Source organism: Cebidichthys violaceus, unplaced genomic scaffold (genome assembly GCF_023349555.1).
Source record: "Cebidichthys violaceus isolate CVI_PGR_0920_01 unplaced genomic scaffold, fCebVio1.0.p SCAF_7, whole genome shotgun sequence".
NCBI classification, from domain to species: Eukaryota; Metazoa; Chordata; class Actinopteri; order Perciformes; family Stichaeidae; genus Cebidichthys; species Cebidichthys violaceus.
In genome coordinates, this window is record NW_027176927.1 from 1,213,983 (window position 1) to 1,237,967 (window position 23,985).

The 23,985-nt window shown below is 42.7% G+C and overlaps 3 protein-coding genes across 3 annotated transcripts in view; all 3 read right to left on the reverse strand.

The window, feature by feature from the left end:
- gabbr1a (gamma-aminobutyric acid (GABA) B receptor, 1a) overlaps nt 1-13,139 on the reverse strand; it is a 65,534-nt gene extending 52,395 nt beyond the window's left edge. Inside the window, exons 1-5 of the mRNA XM_068735131.1 lie at nt 12,524-13,139; nt 9,738-9,824; nt 9,398-9,462; nt 7,083-7,221; nt 1,666-1,851 (exon numbers count right to left, since the gene is read on the reverse strand). Of these exons, the coding sequence (XP_068591232.1) occupies nt 1,666-1,851; nt 7,083-7,221; nt 9,398-9,462; nt 9,738-9,816 (469 nt within the window). The 5' untranslated portion in view covers nt 9,817-9,824; nt 12,524-13,139. The remainder of the gene's footprint in view (nt 1-1,665; nt 1,852-7,082; nt 7,222-9,397; nt 9,463-9,737; nt 9,825-12,523) is intronic.
- Nucleotides 13,140-13,512: 373 nt separating this feature from the next.
- On the reverse strand, nt 13,513-19,491 carry sh3bp5la (SH3-binding domain protein 5-like, a). Its single transcript, XM_068736022.1, has 6 exons — nt 18,784-19,491; nt 18,319-18,381; nt 17,791-17,919; nt 16,753-16,917; nt 15,883-16,056; nt 13,513-15,671 (listed from the first exon to the last, which is right to left on the reverse strand). The coding sequence occupies exons 1-6, from the start codon at nt 19,009-19,011 to the stop codon at nt 15,126-15,128; spliced, it is 1,305 nt and encodes a 434-aa protein (XP_068592123.1). The 5' UTR covers nt 19,012-19,491; the 3' UTR covers nt 13,513-15,125.
- A 413-nt stretch (nt 19,492-19,904) lies between these two features.
- mgat1a (alpha-1,3-mannosyl-glycoprotein 2-beta-N-acetylglucosaminyltransferase a) lies at nt 19,905-22,900 on the reverse strand. Its single transcript, XM_068736308.1, has 3 exons — nt 22,693-22,900; nt 21,361-22,296; nt 19,905-21,160 (listed from the first exon to the last, which is right to left on the reverse strand). The coding sequence occupies exons 2-3, from the start codon at nt 21,991-21,993 to the stop codon at nt 20,462-20,464; spliced, it is 1,332 nt and encodes a 443-aa protein (XP_068592409.1). The 5' UTR covers nt 21,994-22,296; nt 22,693-22,900; the 3' UTR covers nt 19,905-20,461.
- Nucleotides 22,901-23,985: the final 1,085 nt, after the last annotated feature.

A 23,985-nucleotide genomic window follows, 5' to 3' on the forward strand; every position in this document is an offset into this window, starting at 1 on the left:
AAGATCATTGTACTCAAGAATTTGATGGGGAATCCTGATGTTTTTTTGGATTGAATTATTCACTTAATGTATAATTTGTACAAAATTTGGTGCAGTAAAGCAGAAAAAAAGACAACTCTAATTATTTCCCTCCACTAGATGGCAGCAACACATCATTCTGAGCGATGCACTGACGGCTGGACGCTGAGCAGTACCTTCCTGTTCTTAGTATTATGTAATCCTACGATAGTTTACAGGAACACTACAGCAATACAGTGTATTCAAATCTATAGTTATATACAGTGTCGGTACCACAGACAACCTCAAAGCAACAACGAAGAAGAAATAAACAATCAGAATACACGAGTGAATTCTAGAGCATCTTCTAGATTCTTTTTTTTTTAATTATTACACAATAAGTCACCTACTTCTCAGTTGCCCGGTCCAACTGTGCTGATAGTTCCCTCTTTCATCTCTTCTAATACAACCATTCCCATAGCAACTTTAGTCGGTTGCCATGCCAACTCCTCTGATGACCAGTTGGCAATCTCATATCTTTCAGTAAATCCTCATTTATTTGTCCTAATTTGGACAAATCTTTTCAGACCTGCCAACTGTTTGTAAGCGAGGAACACTCTCGGGTGTCGATGATATCACAAATATCCGCTCACGCTCTCGTCTTTTGTATTCATTGCGTGTTTATCCAGTGGACGTGGTTTAATGTGTGGGACATCAGGTTTTTAACCATTGGTTTTTTTTTTACCTGCCTGTGCCAACCGTATGAACCACCCTCTCGTGGACTACACTCTGATTGGTTGGATCATTTATTGCCTAGCAACCGCGCTTCGCCGTTGGGAGAGCAGGTGTTTGTAATTATCTGTCATCTTTAAAACCTCGTGTTCCCATTTCTGTGAGGCAGGCTGCACAAGTGAGCCATCTCTGTGTAATGAGGTGGACGTTGTCTGTTTATTTGAAGGCAAGGAACATTTCTGCCAATAAAAGGATCAGTTAGGGATTTAAATACATGAACTGGTGCAGCAAATAGTGCTGATCTTATCTTAAATAACAATATAATATTTCATTTTTAATATTTCGCTTGTTTTATTTCATTAACTCAAAAACATTCACTTTAGTTTCATGTACGACAAAGAAAAGCATCTAGTCGTCACATTTGAGAATCTGGAACCAGAGAATGATTGGCTTTCTCTGGTAATTGGCAATTCATTGATTATCAAAATAGTTCCAGATTACTTGCCAGTCTATGAATCGATAAATAGACAAATCGCTTCAGCTCTAAAAGTGACAGTAAATCTTACATTTTTTAAATATTTTTCTTAATCTTTTCTTCCGTGGAAAACAAAAAAGGCAGAGATTCTCTTAACACAAAGAATGACCGATGGTAATTTCAGATTTGTTTGTTTCTACTCGATTGATATTGAGAATTTATATCAGAAACATTGACACAAAGTTGTTCCCTGTGGTTAGAATGTTCGCTGACCCTGGCTGCAGCGATAATGTAGATGTCGTTAATCACCGTCTGTGTTGTCATTTAGCCTGCAGACCCCTACTGAATCTCCCCCGAGACAGGAAATGGCATCCCACCACACCGCATCATTTTCTTAAATTCCACTGTAATTGGAAGCTTAATGTACAATCTCATTTCGTCACACTGGCTTAGACACTCACAGAGGCAGGTGGGTTTGGGCGCGTCCCATTTGCCCAGTTTAGTGCAATGGCTGATGTTTCTGCCCTCCAGGATGAAGCCGGCGTGGCAGCTGTAGTGGAGCACCGTCCCCTCCACTGGCTGCCCGGGGGGCTTCACCGTCACCCGGCCGTTCTCCAGGGAGGTCCACACCCGCGGACACAGCAGCACTGGGAACCAGAAGAACCACAACGGAGAGGGAGGCAGAGACACGGGGAGTTATCGAAAGGTAAATGCATAATAACTGGGAGATGGGAGTCGCAGTAACACAAACATGCATCAGAGGTCAAAGTGCTTTGGGTGAGGAATTAATGGTATTGATTGTCCAAGAGCTCAATGAGTGTTGCTATATTAACATCTTATAAAGTTGTTATGGTAACATGTTACTTAGACAAACAGCAGAGCAGACCAGGAGACATCAGCATTCATTCAGACTCGTGTTTCTGGGCACTTGATGAGCGTACGGTCAATATTCAGTATTAGCTTCAGTTTTAATCTCCACCAATAAACACTGTTCACCAGCTGATCGCTAGCTTCCTCTTCAGGCAGTCTACAGTGGGCTTATCAGAGCTTCTTTTTTTTTTCCTGAAAACAACTGCCTGCTGCGTCTGGAAACCTGGTTGATGAGAGGAATTACACTGGATCATAAAAACAACAACATTGAGCTGAAAGACACTAAACCACTGCTAGAGATGAGGCGATAGTTATAGATATTTGTCCATCATTTATATTAAATTGGTGATAAAATGAAAACCCAAAGGGCCAACTGAAACATGGAAAACTACATTTCAGAAGGAGGTTGTGTTCGAAATAGCGCACTAACCTACTGCATACTACAGACTCAATGAGTCTACACACTGCCTACTAAAATACCAATGAAGTATGCCATTACCAGCAGCCTGGTCTCCCTGAAGTAAGCAATATGAAGTCTCTGCATCACATAACTCTATCGATCACCACATTACCGGTCCGAGCTCATGTTGAATGGAAATTGTTGATCACAAATGTGAATTAACATCATCTCTTCCACACAATTTCATATTTTTCAGTATTATTTTAAGGCAAATTTAAATGATTAAATATCTTAAGTGTGAAAAAAAGGCTTTTCTACAGTACATTATACATGTTAGCTCTCAGGTGTTTCCTTTTCACTGCCTCGCAGTCCGCCATGACGGTATGAAGAGCTGCTGCAATGCATTCAAATTCCTGCTAATCTAGTCGGCCTTTACATCCAGGCGTGTCTCCTGTTCTCTGCCATGCAGTCCGATCGTGCTACACACTCAGTTTTATGTCATACTTACATTTTATGTCACGCTTAGTATGCATAGTATGTCAGCCTGTGATTTCTACCAGAGCCCCAGTGTACACAATATGTCGTCTACAGTCCAATGGTGTACCCACAGATCCGCTGCAGGTCAGAGAAAACTCTCGGAACGTGCTTTAATGCTTCAGTTACTTTGAATTGAGTTACTTCAGCTAACCCTGTAGTTAGCTTTTATCATGACCAAAGTTTTAAAACAGTCTAGGATAGAATGTCTCTGTAAACACGAGTAGTGATGTTGACAAATTACTTTTTTTTTTTGGGGGGGGGAGCTTTACTAAAAGGATAAGTAGACTTAAAAAGTCTGCAGCCATGCTAGCAGCTAGTTTGAGTGGTTTCTTTATTTTCGTGTCACACACATAACGTGTTATTTCACCGCTCGGTCTTAAACCAAATGTTCTGCCTTCTCTCCCAGGCCTGGCAAATATAATATAAGAAAAAAAAATAAACGGTTCCTTTCCTGAAGCACAACTCCAACTGTGTCACCCAGCCAAAAGAAATCAACATAAATGCAGGTTATTTTACTAAAGCAGTTAAAACGCTAATGAGACACTGATAATGCTATCAAGCTGACTGACGTTCACAGGGCATGTTTAGCCATTTAGTTTTAGTGTGTCAGCATGATAACATTTTCTAATAAGCACTAATCGTGAAGTACGGTTACATAAATGATTAGCGCTGTTAGTCACAAACTCCAGCCTCGTGACAGAAGCAATAGATCTGTTCTTCAAGGTTTTTCATCTCTTCTGGTTATTGCTGCCGCTGTTGAAGCGATGCGTACTGTAACATCGTTATCCAACGTGTGAACAAGCAGCACAGAAGTGAAAAACAGGATGGAAATGAGCAATAAGGTAAAAAATGTTTTGCCAACATCTGAGACTGAGGCGATTACTTCTGCCTCTTGAGCAGCTTTGCCTCTGAGAAATCGCTCATGTGTTAAAGTTCTATTTTCAGGTGATCCTGCGTGTGCAACTGGACATTTTCCTACTCATGCATTTAATACAACACAGACACAATATCAAAAGTATAAACTGCCCTAGGAACCCCGTTCACACAAATGAAGATAGTTTTGTGTTTAGACCCGTAAGAAAAGTCTCAGCCCACATTTGTGATGTTCGCTTGCAGCCTCCATTTCTCTTGGTTTGGTTTTTCCTGACAAAATGGCCAAGCTCTTGAATATAATTTGTTTAGCTGCCGAGTTTGTTGAATCTTGCTTCCAGCATGTGAGCACATAATAAAACTTCAATCTGCACATTGCTGCTTGTGCTCTTACATAAGCCAGAGAAAACAAAAAGCCTGCTTTAGAGCATGTACTCTTGGGGGAAAAAAAAAAAAAAATGTTTCACTGATGTTGAATGTGAATTGAAAGAACAAAAACAGGAGATATTACGGGGATTTGATTAGATCTCTGGCCTTATTCTCAGTATTTGCAGAGGAACTGTAGGTGTGATACGAGTCGAAATTACATTCGGGCCTCACCGTCGAAAGCTAACTCCATTATTCTCTAAACGTAATGTAAATGTGAGCACTCCAAATCAATACCCAGCAAGTATCGGCCCAAACTGTTGGGGTATCACGGATTAATTCACATTGACATGTATTCATTTAGCCGTTCATCAGGCACACATACCTCAGAGTGAACGCTGAAAAACTACTCAGCAGGAAACACAAAATATCAAACCTATTCAACAGTATTAACAAAGTATGTTTACAAGCTCTGGTTGGTGGCATGTCACCGGCACAGCAAGAGAAGAAAAAAAATTCACTGAAATAATTTGTAACCATTCAACCAAAATGTGTGACAAAATAATCCCACCTCAACAGGTCCTCTTACTAGCTTTTTCGAAGCTTTAAACTGCATCTCACACCATGAGATGTGGTTGAAAGCTCCAAATAAAGCTGGTAAGTTATTTTGTCACACATATATTGTTGCCTAGATCATGAATGAAGTGAATTCATTTCATGTAATGGACCTATACATAATAGCTAAAATTGACGTATTAATTAAAATGAATACAAAAATGATCACCTCATGGTTGTTTGCCTCTACCAACCAGTCAAGATGCAGTTTACATCCATGTATGTTCAAAATGTCATCACATATGTGTGAAACTGTCATAATTAGCGTATCAATTCTATCAAAATTTCAAATCAAAAACTGACGGACAACCCAAAACATAATGCCTCCAGCATAAAAACTAACAAGTGGTGCGTGCACATGTATTCACCGCCTTTGCTAAGATCTGGTTCTACCAATTACCTTCAGAAGTCTCATAATTAGTTAAATGAAGTCAAGCTGTGTGCAATCGAAGCATCACATGATCTGTCACATGATCTCAGTATACAAACACCTGTGCTGAAAAGCACCGGAGACAGAAACAAGACTCCGCAAGCGGCACAATGAAGACCAAGGAGCTCTCCAAACAGGTCTAGGACAAAGCTCTGAAGAAGTACAGATCGGGGTTGGGTTCTAAATAAATATCTGAAACCACGGAGCACCATTAAGTTCATACTTACAAAATGGAAAGAATAAGAAACCGCAACAGAAAAAAATCAAGGGAACGCGTTTGTAGTTTGCTAAAAGGCATGTGGGAGACTCCGCATGTGTTTTCTTAATTTTCTTCGTTAACCTATTTTGTCTTTCTTAGGGGAGGACAGTGGGTCTTTAGGGGGAGGTAGCAGGTCAGCAGTACATGCCGCATAGAAGTGGTGCACATCATCTGAAAGCTGGGAACCTGAAGATACAGTTGAGCTGCAGTTCAGCACAGTGTGTCAAGTTGTTCTAGTCATACACCATACATTAAATCCATTCATGAAAACAAATTTGTGAAGGTGTATAAGTATGAGCATTATGAAGCATATGATGGCCATTCCTATGCTTTCTTCTGTCTCATAAGCTGTTGCAGCAGTTTATGGGTATTTGGGTTGACACCATTTATCAAGCAAATTTGGGGGTTAAATTGATTTTATTAAAAAACGATTAAAATACCACATTAAGACACCAGTACCTTGAGGAACACATATAAATAGCTATGCTGTGATTTGGTTTAAAACACTTTTGACATTTGGAGAATCCTGTAAGAATAGCATTTTTCGGCAATTGAATCTGGAATAGACACTATTCAGAAACCCCCTTATTGTCAGTATATATAGGAAAGCCACACATCTTATCACATTTCATACAGTGACGTAAAGTAAAAAAAAAAAAGGTCTCTCTACAATGAAAACCCGCCGCTATGTGGACTAACATCATCACACATGAACACAATTGAGCTTATTGAATCCACAAGAGTCCATTTTAAAACATGCAGGTCTCTGAGGTTAAACATCAGCTTTTATTTATTCCACAAAGCCCAGCTCTACAACATCAACAGCAACTATTTGAAGCACTATAATATATATATATATATATATATATATATATATATATATATATATATATATATATATATATATATATATATATATATATATTCTTAAAATATTCTGTTTAGCTGTGCTGACACAACTTTATTGGTTTGATTCACTCTCAACACTCACTTTGCTGTTTTTGGTTGCAGCTGTATTCAGCAAAAAAAAAAGAAGAAGCTCTAAACACCCACCGTAAACTATCTGCTCAGCACCAAACAGCAGACAGACAGCAGCTGCAAGAGCCAGAGACCTCCCTCAGGAGACATAGGAGACCAAAAACCGAGCTAAAACAGAGTGAATATTGGACTTACATTCATCAAGTGGCCAGAAACAAGACTTCAAATGAATTCTAACGTTGCTCCGTAACTCCTGGATGTGTAGACAAGCAACTGTTTTCTAACAACTTCAACATATCGACTGTAAGCTCCATTTAAAATGACATTACACCTTCACTGTCGATAGAAATGAATCCAACCTCAGTCCTCAGTGAGCACTTTCCCTCTGTGTTTACGGGCTTTTCTTTTATTGTAACTTCATCTGATGCTGAGTCAGAACACGTAAGAAGTCTTTTTTTTTTTTATAAACAAGAACTGTTTTGAAAAGAGATGAGACGAGGAAGAGTGGAGGGATTAAAGGGGGGATGAAACACATGACAGAAAAAGGACTTACAGCATGTGCTGTGCAGCGTCATGTCCGTCCATGTGCCGTTGGGTAAGCACTTCCTGACCTTGGGTCCCACGATCTCTCGGTTTCCTCTGCAGATGTATTCTATCTCATAATCCACGGGGAGGATCTGCACACTGCGGATCTGTAAAATGAACACGAACAGAGAGAGATTGGGAGAAGAAGGGACAGTGATTAAAGCATGATTGATGCTCTCTTATACCAGTTATTCCTCATTCACTCAGGGTCCCTCTTCAGTCTGTCCTCAATGGAATAGACTCTGATGCCATATGGCTGTGGCAATAAAGTTTTACTAGGAAGAACACTTTATGGCAATATAGTCTGAATTGATGGGCTGTCACATTCTGAATTACACCTTCTCTCTGGTTGGGAGAGGAGGGAAGTAAGCAGGATAGCCCAGCTTTTCAACTTCCCATTGAGGTGTGTGTGTGTGTGTGTGTGTGTGTGTGTGTGTGTGTGTGTGTGTGTGTGTCAGCATGTCCCTGAAGAGTGTAAAATATGTTGATTTAACTAACCACGATTCAATTTTGAATTTGTGAATTATTATTTTTAAATGTTAATGATGAAAGACATGTTTAAAAGCTACACACTGTAAGTCTAAGTTGACATAGAGCCCATGTCCAAAGTTAACCGGGTTTTTTCTTCATTCCCATCTGTCTGTATGAGGTGTTTTATGCACAAAAAAAAAATAAACTAAAAGATTTGTTTTTAAATGCTCTGTGTTCAAGCGTTCACAGCTGAATACATTCGTCAAGGGAAAACCAAATTATGCGAATATTGTGGCTTACTTAACAGCAAATATATGACACAGAAAATAGCTTTGTTATGGCTCTGGGTCGCCCCGTCTCTGTGTTCCGCATGCCTATCAAAAAGTAATAAAAGTTTAGATGTAATGGTGATTTAATTTGGTCTTGCTTTAGAAATTATGGGTTACTCGTATTCATGCAACCACAACACGATGAAGGGTTTTTTTTCCCCCCCAGAGAGGCAGCTCAGCCAAGGAGGACAAATGGGCTGTTATGGGGGGCCAACTTAAGCCTCGTGCGCGTCATTGTGTGCATACGTGCAGAGTGCTGCAATTAGATTTCAAACATTTGACTGGCTCAGCTTCAACACTTTGAAACTGCACCAATCCCTCTCTCTCTCTCTCTCTCTCTATTTTGAGTTGTGCTGCAGAACAGAATTCATGACAGTCTTGTGAGCTTCATCGTCCCTCTCCACTCAAAAATGTATTGTTGCTTCACCTGAATGTTGGAGCTTCACTGTGCGGAATGACGTTTGTACAGAGTCTGTTTTCACATTCATCTGCTGAAGAAGAGTTTATATCTGTGCTCACCTCAATCCTCAGTTGAACACATGAACACAGGAGCATGATTTTTGCCACATCGCAACTAATTTGGAAGCCTATCGTGGTCCGTTATGCAACTCACACAGTTGTGATGTGGAAACTTGAAACCTCCAGTCCACATGCACTCAGAGTAGTTATTATTAAAAGAAGGGTATTTTGTATATGTCTTAAAAAATGTCTGGAGGGGATCTTTAAATGAACAAACAGTAATTCATTCGAAATTAAACTAAATGGCAAAAAGGCAAGATGCACAATATATGTTTGTTGCTTTGTTTGTTGTAGTTTACAACTCATTTTCAGACGAGCAGGAAATTGAGGGAGGACTAGAGGCATTTATTATTTCATCTGATTAAACCGGCTGTATGCATGTATTATTGTAAATCCATAAAGTCAAGCATTTTAAATTGTAACGGAGATCCCACAATTTCCAAGGATTTATCAGGCTAAATTTGGCAGAAATGAGTGTAAACCGTCATATTTAGTGCACAGACATGAGATTGGTATCAATCTTCTCATCTCAGAAATAAAGAAAATATCTGTGTTTCCCAAAAATACATCTAACTATTCCTTTAAGTTTCAAACGCAATAAAGCAACTTACTTTTGACTTGTGTACTAATAATGTCAGCTGATATCATGACATCTTAAAATATTATTCTTGGACATTGTTACATCATTAGTGTTATTATATATCGCCAGCTAAAATATCCCTCATCATATGGAGTAATAATCACCAGCTAATTTGCGTCATTATTGTCGCAAATGTTTAGTTCCTCGGGCTGTCATCTTCTATTTTTCAGTTCAATTAGGAAGAAATGACATCACAGTGAGCATTAGCTGCTTAATACTTCCAATTCTGTGTTATGTATTTTTAAGAAAATCTTCTGTGGTTTAACATGCTTGATTTGACAGGTGGGGCCTTTACATTCAGCGCAGTAACAGCATTCTCTGTACCTGTTCTTGTGTCAGGCCTCTGTAGCGGATCCCCCCATCCCTGGGAGGCCGGATGATAGCACAGCCTGAAAAAAAAGAAAAGAGGAAGAACAATCAAGGACAAGAAGAGCAGAGAGGGAGAGCTCTTCCTCCAGATAGTGTAGGAACATTACAGCACCACGACATACTGTCAATTTAACTGATGCCTTCCTCCCTGCAAAAAGTGCAGCGCTTCATTCAGGTCACTTAACAATCTCTGCGGAGTTGCTTCTGTCCATTAAGGCATGTTGTAAACACACTATACAGATTCACGCACATATCCAGTCACAAACACACACACACACACACACACACAAATTACCTCCAGTTGATGAATTATGTATGGGCACAACGAGAGATGGAAGAGCATAGAGAATAATCAGGAACAATAGTCGAGCCATCTCTGGATCTGAAAGAGAAGGAAGAGAGAGGTTTTTCAAAAGTGTGTCGTGGAAATTGAGTTGTTTTTTTTCCGAAGAAAGTCGGAAGAGGAATTGGGGAGACAAAGAGAAAAGGGTTACTGAGAAAAACACTCTTATATTAATGCAACACTCTCAGTCGGTCCACTGCTGACTGTCCTTCTGAAAAAGGGATGCATCGACTCTTTGGCACAAACGCTCCCTTCTCAACCTGCCTGACTGTGCACAGAGAGGACGAGCTGCAAGATGAGTGCACTTTCCTCTCCCTGCCTCAGTTTGTATTTACAGTGCAGACAGGCAGTTGATAGCCAGCTTGGCTTCCCTTCAAAAGCTCAGCATACGAAGCTTCATCTCAGGTTTTGATGATACGAATTGTTTGCAAAGCGGCTGCCCGCAGAAACACTTCACGCTACGGTAAACTCAATGGCTTCCTGAGTTTTCTTCAGTTCAGGGCAGAAAAGTATCTGGAACAGCATGGAGACGGTGGAAACGGTGCTGTTATGTGTGTGTTGACAGAATTTAAAGGCACAACGACCCACCGCACCCACCGCACTCCTACATGCCAACACTGTCCGACTTTACAATGGACAGTTCAAAAAAAGAAAAGAGAAAAGGGTTGAGGCAGCAGATTCATTAATTCCATGCATTCCTCTTCCTTGTCAAAACATTGGGCCTACATCCCCCACAGTGCAACTTGACTGTTGACATCACTTGAGGCAGTTTATCTTCTTCACACAGCTCAAAAAAAGCATTATACAGTTTTTGTTTTTTTTACATATGCTGTAGTGCTCCCCAAGATCTGTAAACAGACTTTGATGTGTAAAATCAGAGGAGCTCCTCTGAATTTACAGTCGAATCAACAAACAATATCTGTAAAATCAACAAATAACAAAGTGAAAATATCCTCCCAATGAAAACCACACTCAAATGCGTACAAAAGACTCGGCTTGCTTTACAGAGATGGCTAAATGACGGGCCGCTCGGCCGCCACACTTGCTGCCTGACATGCAGATTTCATGAGTACAGAATGAGTGTGAAACGCTAACGAGCAAAAAAAGTCAAAAGACCCTGGAGTCCCGTGAGCCACAGCGCTTCGAGCGCTGGCAGGCAGGGGAACACACACAGCACAACTGTATCAATGATAAACACACCATAGCTGCTCATTTTGCAGCTTTGAATAATAAATGTTGCCTTATGAGCAAACATATAAACACATCCATGCACTCTCACACCCACAACAACAACGCAGCAAGAGGGTGGAGGGTGTGTGTGTGTGTGTGTGTGTGTGTGTGTGGGTAGGGGGGCATAACAAAGCAAAGCACCACAGTGAGGGAGACAGATGGCAGCGAGGCTTGCTTGTGGAAGACAGACAAACTCTGCTGGATACTTCATTAGCATTATCCAGTGTATTTTTAGAGTTCACTGACAAGATGCATGCAGGAGGTAGACACCACCAGAGAGTGTGTATTATTCGTGCGTGTGTGTGTGTGTGTGTGTGTGTGTGTGTGTGTGTGTGTGTGTGTGTGTGTGTGTGTGTGTGTTGGCAGCTTACAGTGTGGGCTTTTGTCCTGTGAGGGATGGAGGGGAGGCAGTAAAGAGAAAAAGGGGGGGGGGGGGGGGGGGGGCAGCCCAGCATGGAGTCATTAATATCAGCGATCACACACTGAGCCGGATAAAAGCAAACTATGCGAGTGAGTGTAGCACGGATGAAGCAGCCTATCCAGCATAAAGCCAGCTAACTCCAACGGCGACGTGGCTGCAGCGGCACTGAGCAGACGGGGGGGGGGGGGGGGGGGGGGGGGGGTGAGGATGGGGGGGGGGGAGTCGACTAGCCTCAAGCTTTAAATGCAATTAAGACTTCAGCACCACGGACAGCGCCTTCACCGCTCCAAAACACTGCAGCCCCGCGACACACCGCGTTACACCTATACAGCCCCGTCGTCCACATCCAGCTCTAACGTTGCACAGGCACTGCCTACTTCCTTGTGTGTTTAGAACGCCGGAAGCTGCAATGGAACAAGGTCCATTTCAGCACCAAAGACAGCTTCATGTTAGAGAAAGCAGCTTTCTTTTTTCTTTTTTTTGAATAAGCTCTGAGCAGATCCACACGGAGTGCACACACGCACATAGGCTCGTGATGCTGTGTTTCGTGCGTGGCTGAGCATGAACTACTGAGACGTGAGGGTCACAGTAAGGGTGCCACCAACCGTATGCTGCCGGTAGTTACTTGTCGGCTGTTGACAAGGGAATCCGTGATGGCCTGTAGAGGAAGGCCGACCATACTAACAAGCTCCGTGCAGTCCTCCTAGGAGTGGATCTCAAAAAGTAGCGTCTTGAATAAATGATCGTGTCTTTAAACCGGCTGTGCGTTTGTTAAATTTTTTTTTTAAAAATGACAAAAAGGTGCAAAAAAAAAATCGTCCCCTGTCACCCTCTCCTTTTAGAGCACCAACACGTTAACGCAGACAGGATTCTTGCGAGAAGGAACTCAAAAACAAATCTGGCCTGTGAACCGTCGAAAAGACCATTACCTCTGCATACAAATTGAAGACCGAATTTGACATCTGTCTAGATCATCCTGCATGGCTAATGGGGCATTTTCTGAACACACGTAGTCTCGTATTGCGACCTACAGTAATAGTAGCATCTATCTAGCCGCCTGAAGCGAAGCCGTAGCATGTGTACTTACTATTAGTTTCGATGCGCTCAGTCAAGGTAGCAGTGCGTCCTCCGGGGTGGATCCGCCAGGGAAAGCCCAATGTCGGATTATTTGGTAAAAATATGCATCTCTACAACGATATTTATGGCTATATTAGTATGGCTATAAATGTGCAAGCTGCTCCGTTCGTAAACAGAACGTTACAAAAACAAAACCGTATCTCATCCCGGGTTTATTTTCCTTCATGTATTGCAGTTACGCATGGCAAAAAGTAAGAAACGAGAAAAATCCATACAAAACAAAATACATGCACTATATACAAACGCATCCCCATAAAACGACGAAACACCGATTCACCACACTCCCCTCCTCTCTCTTTTTTTTTTTTCTCTCTCCCCCTACAATCTTGAGCTAATACACGACGTCATGATGGAGACGCACCGTGCGTAACAGTCCCTCTCTTCCCAAGATGAAACGCGCTAAGGTCTGGGCCCACGACAGTGAAATCTCACAATGAATCTTACGAGGGGGCTTTGGGTTTATGATAAGCTTGTGGATTCATCCCACCGTTAATAATTATATCACGGCAGCAGGACTAGACATGGATGGAGGTGCAGATATGGCGCTGTGGTATTAACACCGACTACATTGTTAAGCCTATTTTTTTTTTCTTTTCTCTAAAGCTTTTTGGAGTTAAGTCGACAAAGCAGCAATCAGTCGTTTCTACAACACTGGTCATCTATGAAACCAAAGCCCCGCCCCCCCCCCATTTGTGTCTTTCCCACCATCCTCTGCTCCTCTTCTGCCATCTATTCTGAGATCCTGCTTCATATTTATATATCTGCTGAATAATTGAAGGAAGGCTGGGGGAAGACGTAACCTCTCCCTCTGTCTCTCACCATCCCTCCTCCTGCATCAAACAGGAACTCACATCCTAACCTGCCGCTCCGCATGAAATCCTACAATGAGCCCGACTACATATCAGATAAACAGGACAATATGAGAACCTCGCAAGCCCAAGAAGTATGATTTGGTTTATTGATTATAGATATGACAATGCATAAATTGGAAAGTGACATTCTGACTAAATCACAAATGCCATTAACAGGGTGAAGACTAATCGTTAAGACAGAAGTGACGGTGAGGGTTTTTTCAGATTAATTGTGACGATGATTTAAATACACATGACAAACTGTGAGCATCCAGAAAACATCTGTGCAACCAGCATTCACGTCCATCAACACATGTAGCTGTACATGTCAATATATTCCAGCTTTGTCATAATTACATACATTTACAAGTCATGTCTCGACTTCATCGTTTCTCATCTCACACTTACAAAATCAAAAGTACAATATCATAAAAAGAAAATACAGAAATCAGAACTCTTCAAGTCTCATCGGATTCGGCGCCTGGGTGACTTATATTATTAGTGTTCCAAAAACCATAAAAAGGGCGCGCGCACGCGCGCGCACACACACACACACACACACACACACACACACACACACACACACACACACACACACACACACACACACACAAATTAAATGGTTCTAAACACAACTACAGATGAGATTACAGCAAAGTGCCACTCATGCTAAATGTGTTGCTTGTTCTGTATCAAGGCACACTTCAAATTACAACAAGGGCAAATTGTTTTTAAAAAAAGGCAAACAAAACAGGAAATGCATTCGCTGCCGAAGAAATCCACTCACACAAATGTAAACAATATCCGACGAGCACAAAGTTGGGGAAAGGCTTTTGCACATCACGACATTAAAAAGAAAACAGGGCTGCAGCTTCATCGTCTTAGCTTTAATGGTTTCAGTTTTAGTTTCGGCATAAAGCCCTGCATACATGTCATAAGTGTCCGTTTAGATAGCTGACAAGGAGCGCATGCTGTCTGAGTGGAACGACTCATTATCATTTTCAGACTCCACTCATTTCAGGAACTTTCAAAAAAAACGCATTCCCTCGTGCTAAAAATACCAAAAACACTGCTCGCAGCATGTTATTGGAAATAAATATATGAAATGTGATTTCAAACATGCTTTCAGCCTGCACTGACAGAGAACCGTTTTTGTCATTCTTCCCTGCACACTAACTTGACGAGGGAGGATCTCTGTGTCTATGGAGAGACCCTGCAACCCCCTCTACCTTGAAGCAAATCGCTGATAAGACTCGACACGACTGGAGGGGAAACAATGGAGGGTTTTGTTTTCACTAGTCTCACCGCATTAGATCAACGTCGTCTTTTGATCATTCTTCGCTGTTCCTTCGTGCTCGAGGAACAAATTCTACCCAGAATCCCTCAATATACAGTATACTTGTCCTGGAGTGTTGGAAGCTCTTTAGCTTCCAGTAGTGTTGTGACCAGGCAGCAATCTCAACTATTGATCAGTGTCAGCATTAGAATAATATATTGTCAGTCAACGTACGTGTGCTTATTTACACCATCAACTCATATCGTACACCTACACCTGCATCAATCCACTTTCACAGCTATTCACTGTCTCATACTTTGGTTGGTACCTATGTGTTTCGGGATGCTTACCCTAAGTTGGTAGTTTATTTTAATAACTCACTTTGCTTCTGCGGCGCTTATAGCGCGTTTATATCTACGACAGCCTCACAAACTGAAGCTTCGGTGATGCTGCTTGTAGAACTGCTGCTGGCGCTCTTTGGCGGTTGTTTCGGCCAGCTTGTCTCTTCTATCCATCACTCCGCCTCTCTCTTTCTCGCCCTCGTCCCCAGTTACGCTCCCGACATCGCTGAGGTTCCCGAGGTGCTCAATGGAGTCATATTTCTCCAAGTCGGAAGCGATGGTCTGCAGGCTGAAGACCGAAAGGGAATCCGACCCCGCCCGCTCCCTCTCCTTCTCATTCTCCTTCTCCTTGTATTTCTCCAGGTCGATGGCTGCGTCCACCCGACACGTCCCCGTCGCACCGCCGCCGCCACAGGCTCCGCCTTCTTTCTGAACTCTGACGTCGGACTCGGCTCCGACGGGGGGGCTCCGCCCGCCGCAGACAGTGGTGCGCCCTCCCTCTGCCGGGCCCCTCCCCCTCTGAGCGTGAATCTGCTCGCTGATTTGCTCCAAGTTTCGTAAGGCGATGGAGTAGCGGGTCTTCACTTTGGCTACGTGCTGTTCCAGCTGCAGCACTATGGCCTTGTTCTCCTGGAGTCACACAGAGGGAACAGCAACTTTTATCATCAATTTCAACATTGATTTTGTGCCAAACAGGTGGATTACCTACCGGTGACCTGCAGCAACATTTACAACACAACTAAACGACTGCATTTCTCTTGAGAGGATGGGAAACAAAGTACGCTGCACAGAGCATCTCGTAAGTGCTTACGGTTTCACAAAATCCCTGAGTCTGCATTACCTCCAGAATGTGATTGAACTGGGCCTTGAGCTCAAAGTAGGGTTTGGATTTCACAATGACTCTTTTGAGGGACTTTTGCAGCATCTGAACACGAGCCTCGGCCTCCTGACAGGCGTGTGTGACGCGCATGTGCTCCCTCTCACTGCGAAGTCGCTCCTCCTCGGCCTCGTTCACCTGCGAGAGACCCGCAGGATGTTAACACACACACACACACACACACACACACACACACACACACACACACACACACACACCCCGAGGCCTGTGTGTTCATGAGTACAATACATCGATACCTCTCTTTATTCAATCATTAGCTCCATGGAAGTTTGATCGTTATTTAACTTTTCTGACAGTGCTTTAGGGCGCAACGCTAAATCAGTGGAGTATTCTTTAAACAAGAAATGGACTTACGCTGATTAAGCCTCTTGTAGTATTCCTATGGCACTATCCACTAGGGGTGTAAATCAAGAGTGTCACCACAATTCATATCAACTCACAAAAAAAATCATCTAAAATATGATTAGACAATGTTATTAGTGGGCTCTGTGGGAAACAGGACTGAAAGGGTGACACAGGTGTGCCATGGGAATTTCAAAATAAAGGCGTATCTTAAAGACGATAATGGGTATCAATGTTTCCACTTTGCACTGATGACTTTGGATATAAAGATCCAGATCAATGTATTGTTACAGCCCTACTATCCACCGTGTTTTAGATGTTTTTTTTCCAGTAAGAGACACCAGAAGCATCCTGCACCTACTGTACATGGCCCACTCAGCCCAGGTCTGGGGTCTGTGTTGTATGGCAAGTGTACCACCTCCTCCTCCTCCTCCTCCTCCTCCTCCTCCTCCTCCTCCTCCTCCTCGTTACCTTGGAAGTAGCGTGGTTGAGCATCTCCTGCCAGGTGGGATCCAGGGTGTTCTTGCCATCAGCCATCAGACCCTGCTCTGCCACATAGACCATCTCCCTGGCAGCTGTGTGCATAGAGACCGCTCTCTCGTAGCTCAAAGCTGCCTTCTGGGTCTCCTGCTGTGCCTATAGAGAGCAGTAAACTTTTACAGCCTGCAGAAGTGGAGTAAGACAAGGACACCACACCCTGCTCCGTTCAGACGAATAACAATCAGAACTGTGCCAAACTGTATTTGTAGATCAAAGTTTTGGATTTTAAAAGTTTAATAAAAGGTAAGTCCATGAGGCCAATAAATGCAGAAACAGGTAAGTAAACAGAAATAATCAATTGCCTTTTATATGAATGTATATATTTAACTGTTTCCCATAAAGACGCATGCTTCTGTAGGAACAAAACAAGTATCCGGTATCCAGATTGTGTGTAGGGTTACATCCAATTAAGGTAGACCGCAGCTCACACCTTGCACGAGAATGACTCTCACATACATAATGAATGACTGGCTGTGATCAGAGCTCTCTTTGCCGCTCAGATTCACTTTCAGGAGTTGAAAACTGAAATTGCTGCAATGTAGAGAATATTGTGACCATCAAAATCGTGTCTACATTGTCCGGCGTCGCTAAAGATCAGAGTGTAGGGGGATTTGTAAGGCTCTAAACGACTAGGAACACTCCTTCAGTGCGGTCAGGAATGTAGCAACACTACACTACGTATGTAGTCACCTTCAAATGCTGTCTGAACAATCAGATCCCATTTTGTCTACACTCCTGGATCTAGCAGGAACAAAGTGTTCAGTCTAAGGACACTTCAGAAGGCCTTGTTTACACTGTCAGCACTGAGGTAGCAGGGTAAGCAACAGCATGTCTAGCCACTATATTCATTTCATAAACTTTTGCATCTCAACATAGTAAAGCGATTTCTTCAAAAGGCGTACGTACTCCAGTTTTTTTAAACACATGGGACACATTTAGACAGAGCACACATATCATGTGAGTGTGTACCTCTTTCGCAAGGCGACGGGCTTCATAGTAGGGTCTTGCTTTCTCAATGCAGCCACCGAGCTGAGAGCTCTGAGCGTTGAGCTTCCTGGCAGACTCTGTGAGGATCTTCCGGTAGCCCGTCCTGGCATCCTAGACGGTAAACGTACGATAGATTAGATTCAACTGTAACGTAACGGGAGGCGAGTGAGCAAACGATTCACTCGAGTGTCGAACTCTCGGTACCAAAACATTTTTCCCCTCTTAAGAGTTGGGGCTTTTACCAGACCTAATGCTTAGAGAAATTGAAAACAGAAATGATCATATTGATGAGCGAAGTCTGGGCAGGCTAATAAAATATTTAACAACAGAGAGCAAGAAATTCCTAGGGTGTTAGTCAGTGTTCTTTTCACATTTCTCAGGAGTTTTGTTTTGTCAAAATCAAAGTGACTTTATGCAATCTGTTTTCCATATTCGTCAGTTATGTGTAGGAAGACTAAACAAATACCCCTAATTAGGTGGAGTGTTTTTTTTGGTTGTTTTTTTACTTACATCTAACTGCAGCTCCAGTTTGTTGATTTCTGCACTGGCTTCATTGAGATGCTCCAACTCTTCCTGTGGCGGGGGGAAAAAAAACTGCTTTAGGCCCTTATCAACAACTAGAAAAACATAAATTGTATATTCTAATAACACATAGAGTCTTGGTGAAATGTGCTGTATCATCATTAAAGCTAAATGCAATAACGCTGGCATTGTTTGAGTGCAATGGGAATGCACGAGCTGGTGTGAAATGTACGTCACACGTATGTCGGCATGTCGGTGAAAGATAATCACTTTTGATCCGACTACCGGATTAGCATAGATTAACATATACTAGACACATAACGTTGGCAACCTCTCCGTTATGCTTAACCACAAATGATCCCAGTATTACCCAACCCTCGGGCCCGTTGACGATAACTACTTCCTGGCTGATTAACTATGTTGATGGAAGACCAGTACCAGTAGTTGTCATACCTGGATTCTGGGGTCCAGTTCCTCCTCGTAGGGGCTGTGTAATTGTTCTCCCACTCCTTTTTGTTTTTCACCCTCCTCGCAGGTGTCCCTGAGCGCCGTCTCGAGTGTTGTCCCATTCGTTTCGGCAGCTTTGACCTCCTCGTCCCCACCGGGAGTAACCTCCCTCCAGTCCCCCGCATCCGACTCCCCGGAGCCGGCGGGGCTCTCACGCAAGTCGCCTGGCTCCATTCCAGTGCCAGTAAGCGGCGTTAGCTGTAAGGTTGCTTCTGCCAGCAGACGTGATGGCTAATTAAACCTAAACAGCACAAAAAGCCCGGGTCCTGCTAAAAGCGTTGGTTGTGTTATTCAACAGGGATAAAGGAGGAAATACTTCCAGAGTAGACGAGTGTTGTCGCGTTTGCAGCGTGCCATATCAAATCACATCGAAACACGAACCCACTGCACAGCTAGCCTAGCCTCCTGCAGCCGTTCACGCTAACAGGCTAACGCCGCCATTAAACGGTTACTTTAATTACAGCAAACAGGTGAGAATAAATAGCTATTACTAACAGTAAAAGGAGGGCTGTCAGTATGTCCCCCCCATCACATGTGTTTTCTCCTCCATCTCTTACCGGTTCCTCATTACTTTAGCTAGGCTAGCTAGCTAGCAGTTTCGGTCTCACATCATCATTGCAAATGAAGTAAACAGAGGAGCATCAGTTTGGAAACGGAAAGCGCCAACAGGTTTGGGCCACGGCGGCTACCGTAGACAGACATAAACCCGACCGTTACTGTATGCGTGTATATCTAATTTATAAACGGCTGTGTGGCATCACTATCTCCATAGAAGTCTTTAATTAGTACTAAACTATACGCTTCACTGTTATATCATTGATACACTAAAATATCCAAACCAATGGCTCCATTATTTAAGGATTCACCATTTAGTCACATGAAAATACCCTGAATGACTTGAGCATCAAGCATTTCCCCCAAAATTCAGCGTCACATACTTGGTATCTTTGTAAACTTTGGGTATATTTGTGTATATTTTCAATTTGCACATTATGTTAACCAGTTCTATGTATGACAATAATAGGTATCCTGTTTACTTTGCTGACATTAGTTGAGCAAAAAAAAAGCAAAATTGTGTATTTTTTTATTCCAAAAATATACAAACACAGGTAACGAACCTGCAGGTTGTACTACATTGGAAAATCATTCAACGAAATGAATTTAGCAGGACTAACTGATTTTCATAGAAGACAAACAATGATAATCAAATGACGGATTATACTGCATTTACGACCTGTCACCACCACCATAAGCAACCATACCACAGATTATATTTGCATATCTGCACCAGACATCAGACATTATTTGCAAATAATTAACACAAAAGTGGCAAACTAGGTAATTGCATTGACTGTCATGTGCACAATTAGCAGGATATAAAAATAGATCTCTGGTGCAATTGCAGCAGGCTCGTCTACCGAACGGTTTAGGCTGCAGGATAATGAAAAAGACCTGAGTAGCATTGGCAATAACCCCAACACCAGAAAGACAATCCATTCTGCGTTATTATAGAGCATATTCTAAAGTACATATCATTCAATCAAAGACAGTCAGTCTTTGGTCAGGAATGCTTTTCCCCCCACTGACATTCAGAGATATAGCACTTAAACGTTCTTCTGGATTATCAGCTCCAGGTGGGATCATACTTGGTCCATCCTGGAGGAGGGGCCAAGTAGATTCTGCGTCCTCTTGAGATGAAAGTGACAACCCCTCTGTATCCTGTCCTCGGGACTCCAGACTTCAAGTCCTCCATGACTCCCAGGTTTTTGGCCAGCACTTTGAAACTGTCCTTTCTTGAGTATTGAAGGCGGAAGGGCCCGGTTCCTTTCAGCTGGCCCTGCTTAACATCTTCATATGTAACCACGGGAGCACTGTAAACATCCTTCTCAAAATGTTCCCTGTACGTCTCCTCCTTCAAGTATCTCAGGTCTAACTTGGTGAAAGGCACAAATTCGGTGTTTAGTTTGATGTATCGCAGGTACCTGTCGTAGAACTGACCCAGGCTCACTCCTTTCCGGCCAAATGTCAAAGTTCGTGAGACCTCTGGACGTATACAGGCGCGGTCGCGGCGCTGCTCCGGCTGCCGCATCCAGTCGTCCCAGAACGAAGCGGGCCACTTGGGCTCCAGCTCCTCCCACAGCTCCCGGAGGAGCATCCACCCCAGACCAGGAAAGAAGTCGGTCCTGTAGAGCAGGTCGGCCTTGCCTGGATCCACGTACCCGTCCCGGCCATTGTCGTTCCAGGCCGACACGCACCACAGGCTGGGGTCCGATTTCAGGAGTGGCAGCAAGGCTTGGAAGTACTCAAAGAAGTCTGGCGCCACCTAGAGTCGGAGATGAATAGTTCAATTTCAGTTTACAGTGACCCCCGTTAACAAGTGAAATGAACTTCACTTAAAAAGCTGTGAAATATGGAGCGTATGCATTGTTTTTGTATTGATGAAGGTTAAATACAACCGTGGGCTTTTGAATCTGATGTAACATTCAATAGGAAAAGGATTAAATGGAGCAATTTGATGTTTACCTCGAGGTCATCCTCCACAATCACAGCAGAGGAATGAGAGAGGGTCTTAAACACCTGGTTGAGAGCCCAGCGGTAATGCCTGGAGATTTTGTAGTAACCCTGAAACTTCTTGTGTTCTGGTCGCACCGTGATGTCCGACAAGTCCGGCTGCTTCAGGTGAATCACTTGGTTTCCGTAGGATCGGATCACCTCAGCAGTTTCGGCGTGTCCACAGTCCTGACTCACTACGATTGGGAAAAGCTCCGCAGAAGGACGGAGCTCCAGGAGTTTGTCCAAGCAGCGCCTCACCGTGACCCTGTTGCAGGCGATGACCAGGATGGGAATGACAGGCTGACCCGGGGAGACCACCTTTGGTCCGTTTCTGTTTGCCGGCTCCCACAGCGACTGCTGGTTCTTGATCTGCAGCAGGATGTTTTTCTGCAGTTCAAGCTCTGCCTCGAACGTGTCGGCCATTCGGAGCACATCTCCCACCACATCGTTAGTGGGCCTTTCGGCCGCTTCTCTCTGCTCTCGGCCAGGCTCGCCCGGCTGGCCGGGTGGGGGTCGGCCCCGGAGCAGAAGCACCAGTATGGCGTTCCAGGTTATAAACAGGAACGTGCCACAAAGAATGAGAGAGCCTCTCTTGCGGAGCATGGCCCAGAATCTCGGAGGGAGGGAGGTGGAGTAGGAGGACGGGGTCCGAGTGGAAAGATAGCGCCCTCGTTACAGACAACAGGAGTGGGAAATGTCGAGGGCAGCTCGAGTATCATCACAAGCACATAATCAGAGATCTGGAGCCACGCTTTGTTGGCTCGCTGTGAAGTCACCGAAGTTATAGTGACACAAAACAGTGTCGTTGAGGGCGAAGACGGACATGTATACGACGAAGGACAGGAGTCATCTTTGGAGTAAAGTTGAGATTCTGACAGATCCCCAACTTTCAATATCCTCTTCTTTCTGAAATAAATAAGAACACAATGTACTTTTAGAAAAACAAAAGGTTACAATAAAAGTGTCAACAAAGTGGCAACAACATTGTTACATTTTTTTTTTTTTTAATTTTTTAAAAGAGTTTGAAAGCAGTTAATCATTTATGTAAATGTCTATTTCGTAAGAAGTTGCTTCATGTGACCCGGAGTGATGAATCACCCAACTGTCTCTGATCGGTTTTCTCTTATCACCTGTGGCTGCCTCGCTAAATACGCCAAACCGTTCGCTGTGAAGACTGAAAAACAACCGCGAACAGGGTTTTTGCTTAGCTCGCTGTCCTCTCAGGTGCTCGGCAGACAGGTTAGACCCGACAGACTGTAAATACTGTAGCTTGAGGAGGAGCGTGTTGAAATTAGCCCTCACCCCTTTCAGCGTGGCTTCTTCTTCTTCTGCACATTTCTTCGGTGACAACCGGCGAAGTTTGAACGACAGGAGCCGAGAGGACGGTTCGGAGCCGGTGTGAAACTGTCCTCCTGCTAGTTTCTTGGCTACGAAACCAACTTTACACCCCTTTGGTTTCTCTTGTTTCTCACAAGCCTGGAAGAGGAGGAGGAGGAGGAAAAGTAACACGACGACTTCCTGGGTAGCGAGCAGTCACGGGAAGTCCCGCCCTAACTGTCACCTTGAGTGAGAAATTACGTAACACTTTGACGTCGGAGCGTCTCTGCGGAGCTAATTAGTAAACAGCAGCGTCTGATGTCTCTGTAAACATTCATTGTCTGCTTTCACCCACTGCGGCGTCGGAATATGGTAATGAGTGCGTGTAATTTGCATCAGTCTCAAGGGGGAAAAGGCAATTGTTTTGTTCAATGGAGAAATATTTATTTTCTTCTACCTGATGACAAGCAAAAAAACAGAATATTTTTTTTAACTGTTATATTCTGTTGTTTTGCTATGTATATATATATATATATATATATATATATATATATATATATATATATATATATATATACAGTATATATATATGTATATATACAGTATATATATATATACATATATATATACAGTATATATATATACAGTATATATATATGTGTATATATATATATATATATATATATATATATATATTTATGTCAGGTGTTTCAAGTACTAAACTCAATTTTCATTATTTAAAATTAGCTAAACTTCAATCAACTACAACATTAAAAGTTGTATTACATGTTTATCAGTAATAGAAATCCAGTCCTCAGAGGTGGAAGAAGTATTAGGACCCTATAAGTAAAAGTACTGACGTGAAGAATACTGATTTTCTTTTGTACAAATAGCTCTTATAACAATGTGTCATATTGCATACACTGATCTTATGTATTAAAGGGACTATCTGTCAAATAAATGTAGGCTTGTAGAGTAAAAAGTACAATATTTTCCACTCAAATGTAAAAATATAAAGGAGCATAGAATTGAAATACTCATAGTGCCACGAAACTGTACTGTTTAGCACAGTACTTGATGTTAAATGTACTCGCATTCCACTGCTGCTAATAAAATAATATATAATACAATACAAATATCATGACAGGCACATAATGAGTACTTTAACTTATGAAAGTACATTTTGCTGATAATACTCACATTTTTTCATTGTTGTACTGCTACTTTTACCAATGTAAAAGATCTGAATACTTATACCCTGCTTATAAGTTCTATAAG

Bases quoted from the DNA above. Each gene is read 5' to 3' on its own strand.
- sh3bp5la (XM_068736022.1), bottom strand. From the start codon at position 19,011: ATGGAGCCAGGCGACTTGCGTGAGAGCCCCGCCGGCTCCGGGGAGTCG. The intron at 17,920-18,318 runs GTAAGTAAAAAA...TTTACCGTCTAG, and splicing joins AACTGGAGCTGCAGTTAGAT to GATGCCAGGACGGGCTACCG. The intron at 16,918-17,790 runs GTACACACTCAC...TGCTCTCTATAG, and splicing joins CCCGTCGCCTTGCGAAAGAG to GCACAGCAGGAGACCCAGAA.
- mgat1a (XM_068736308.1), bottom strand. From the start codon at position 21,993: ATGCTCCGCAAGAGAGGCTCTCTCATTCTTTGTGGCACGTTCCTGTTT. The intron at 21,161-21,360 runs GTAAACATCAAA...CTCCGACTCTAG, and splicing joins TTGTGGAGGATGACCTCGAG to GTGGCGCCAGACTTCTTTGA.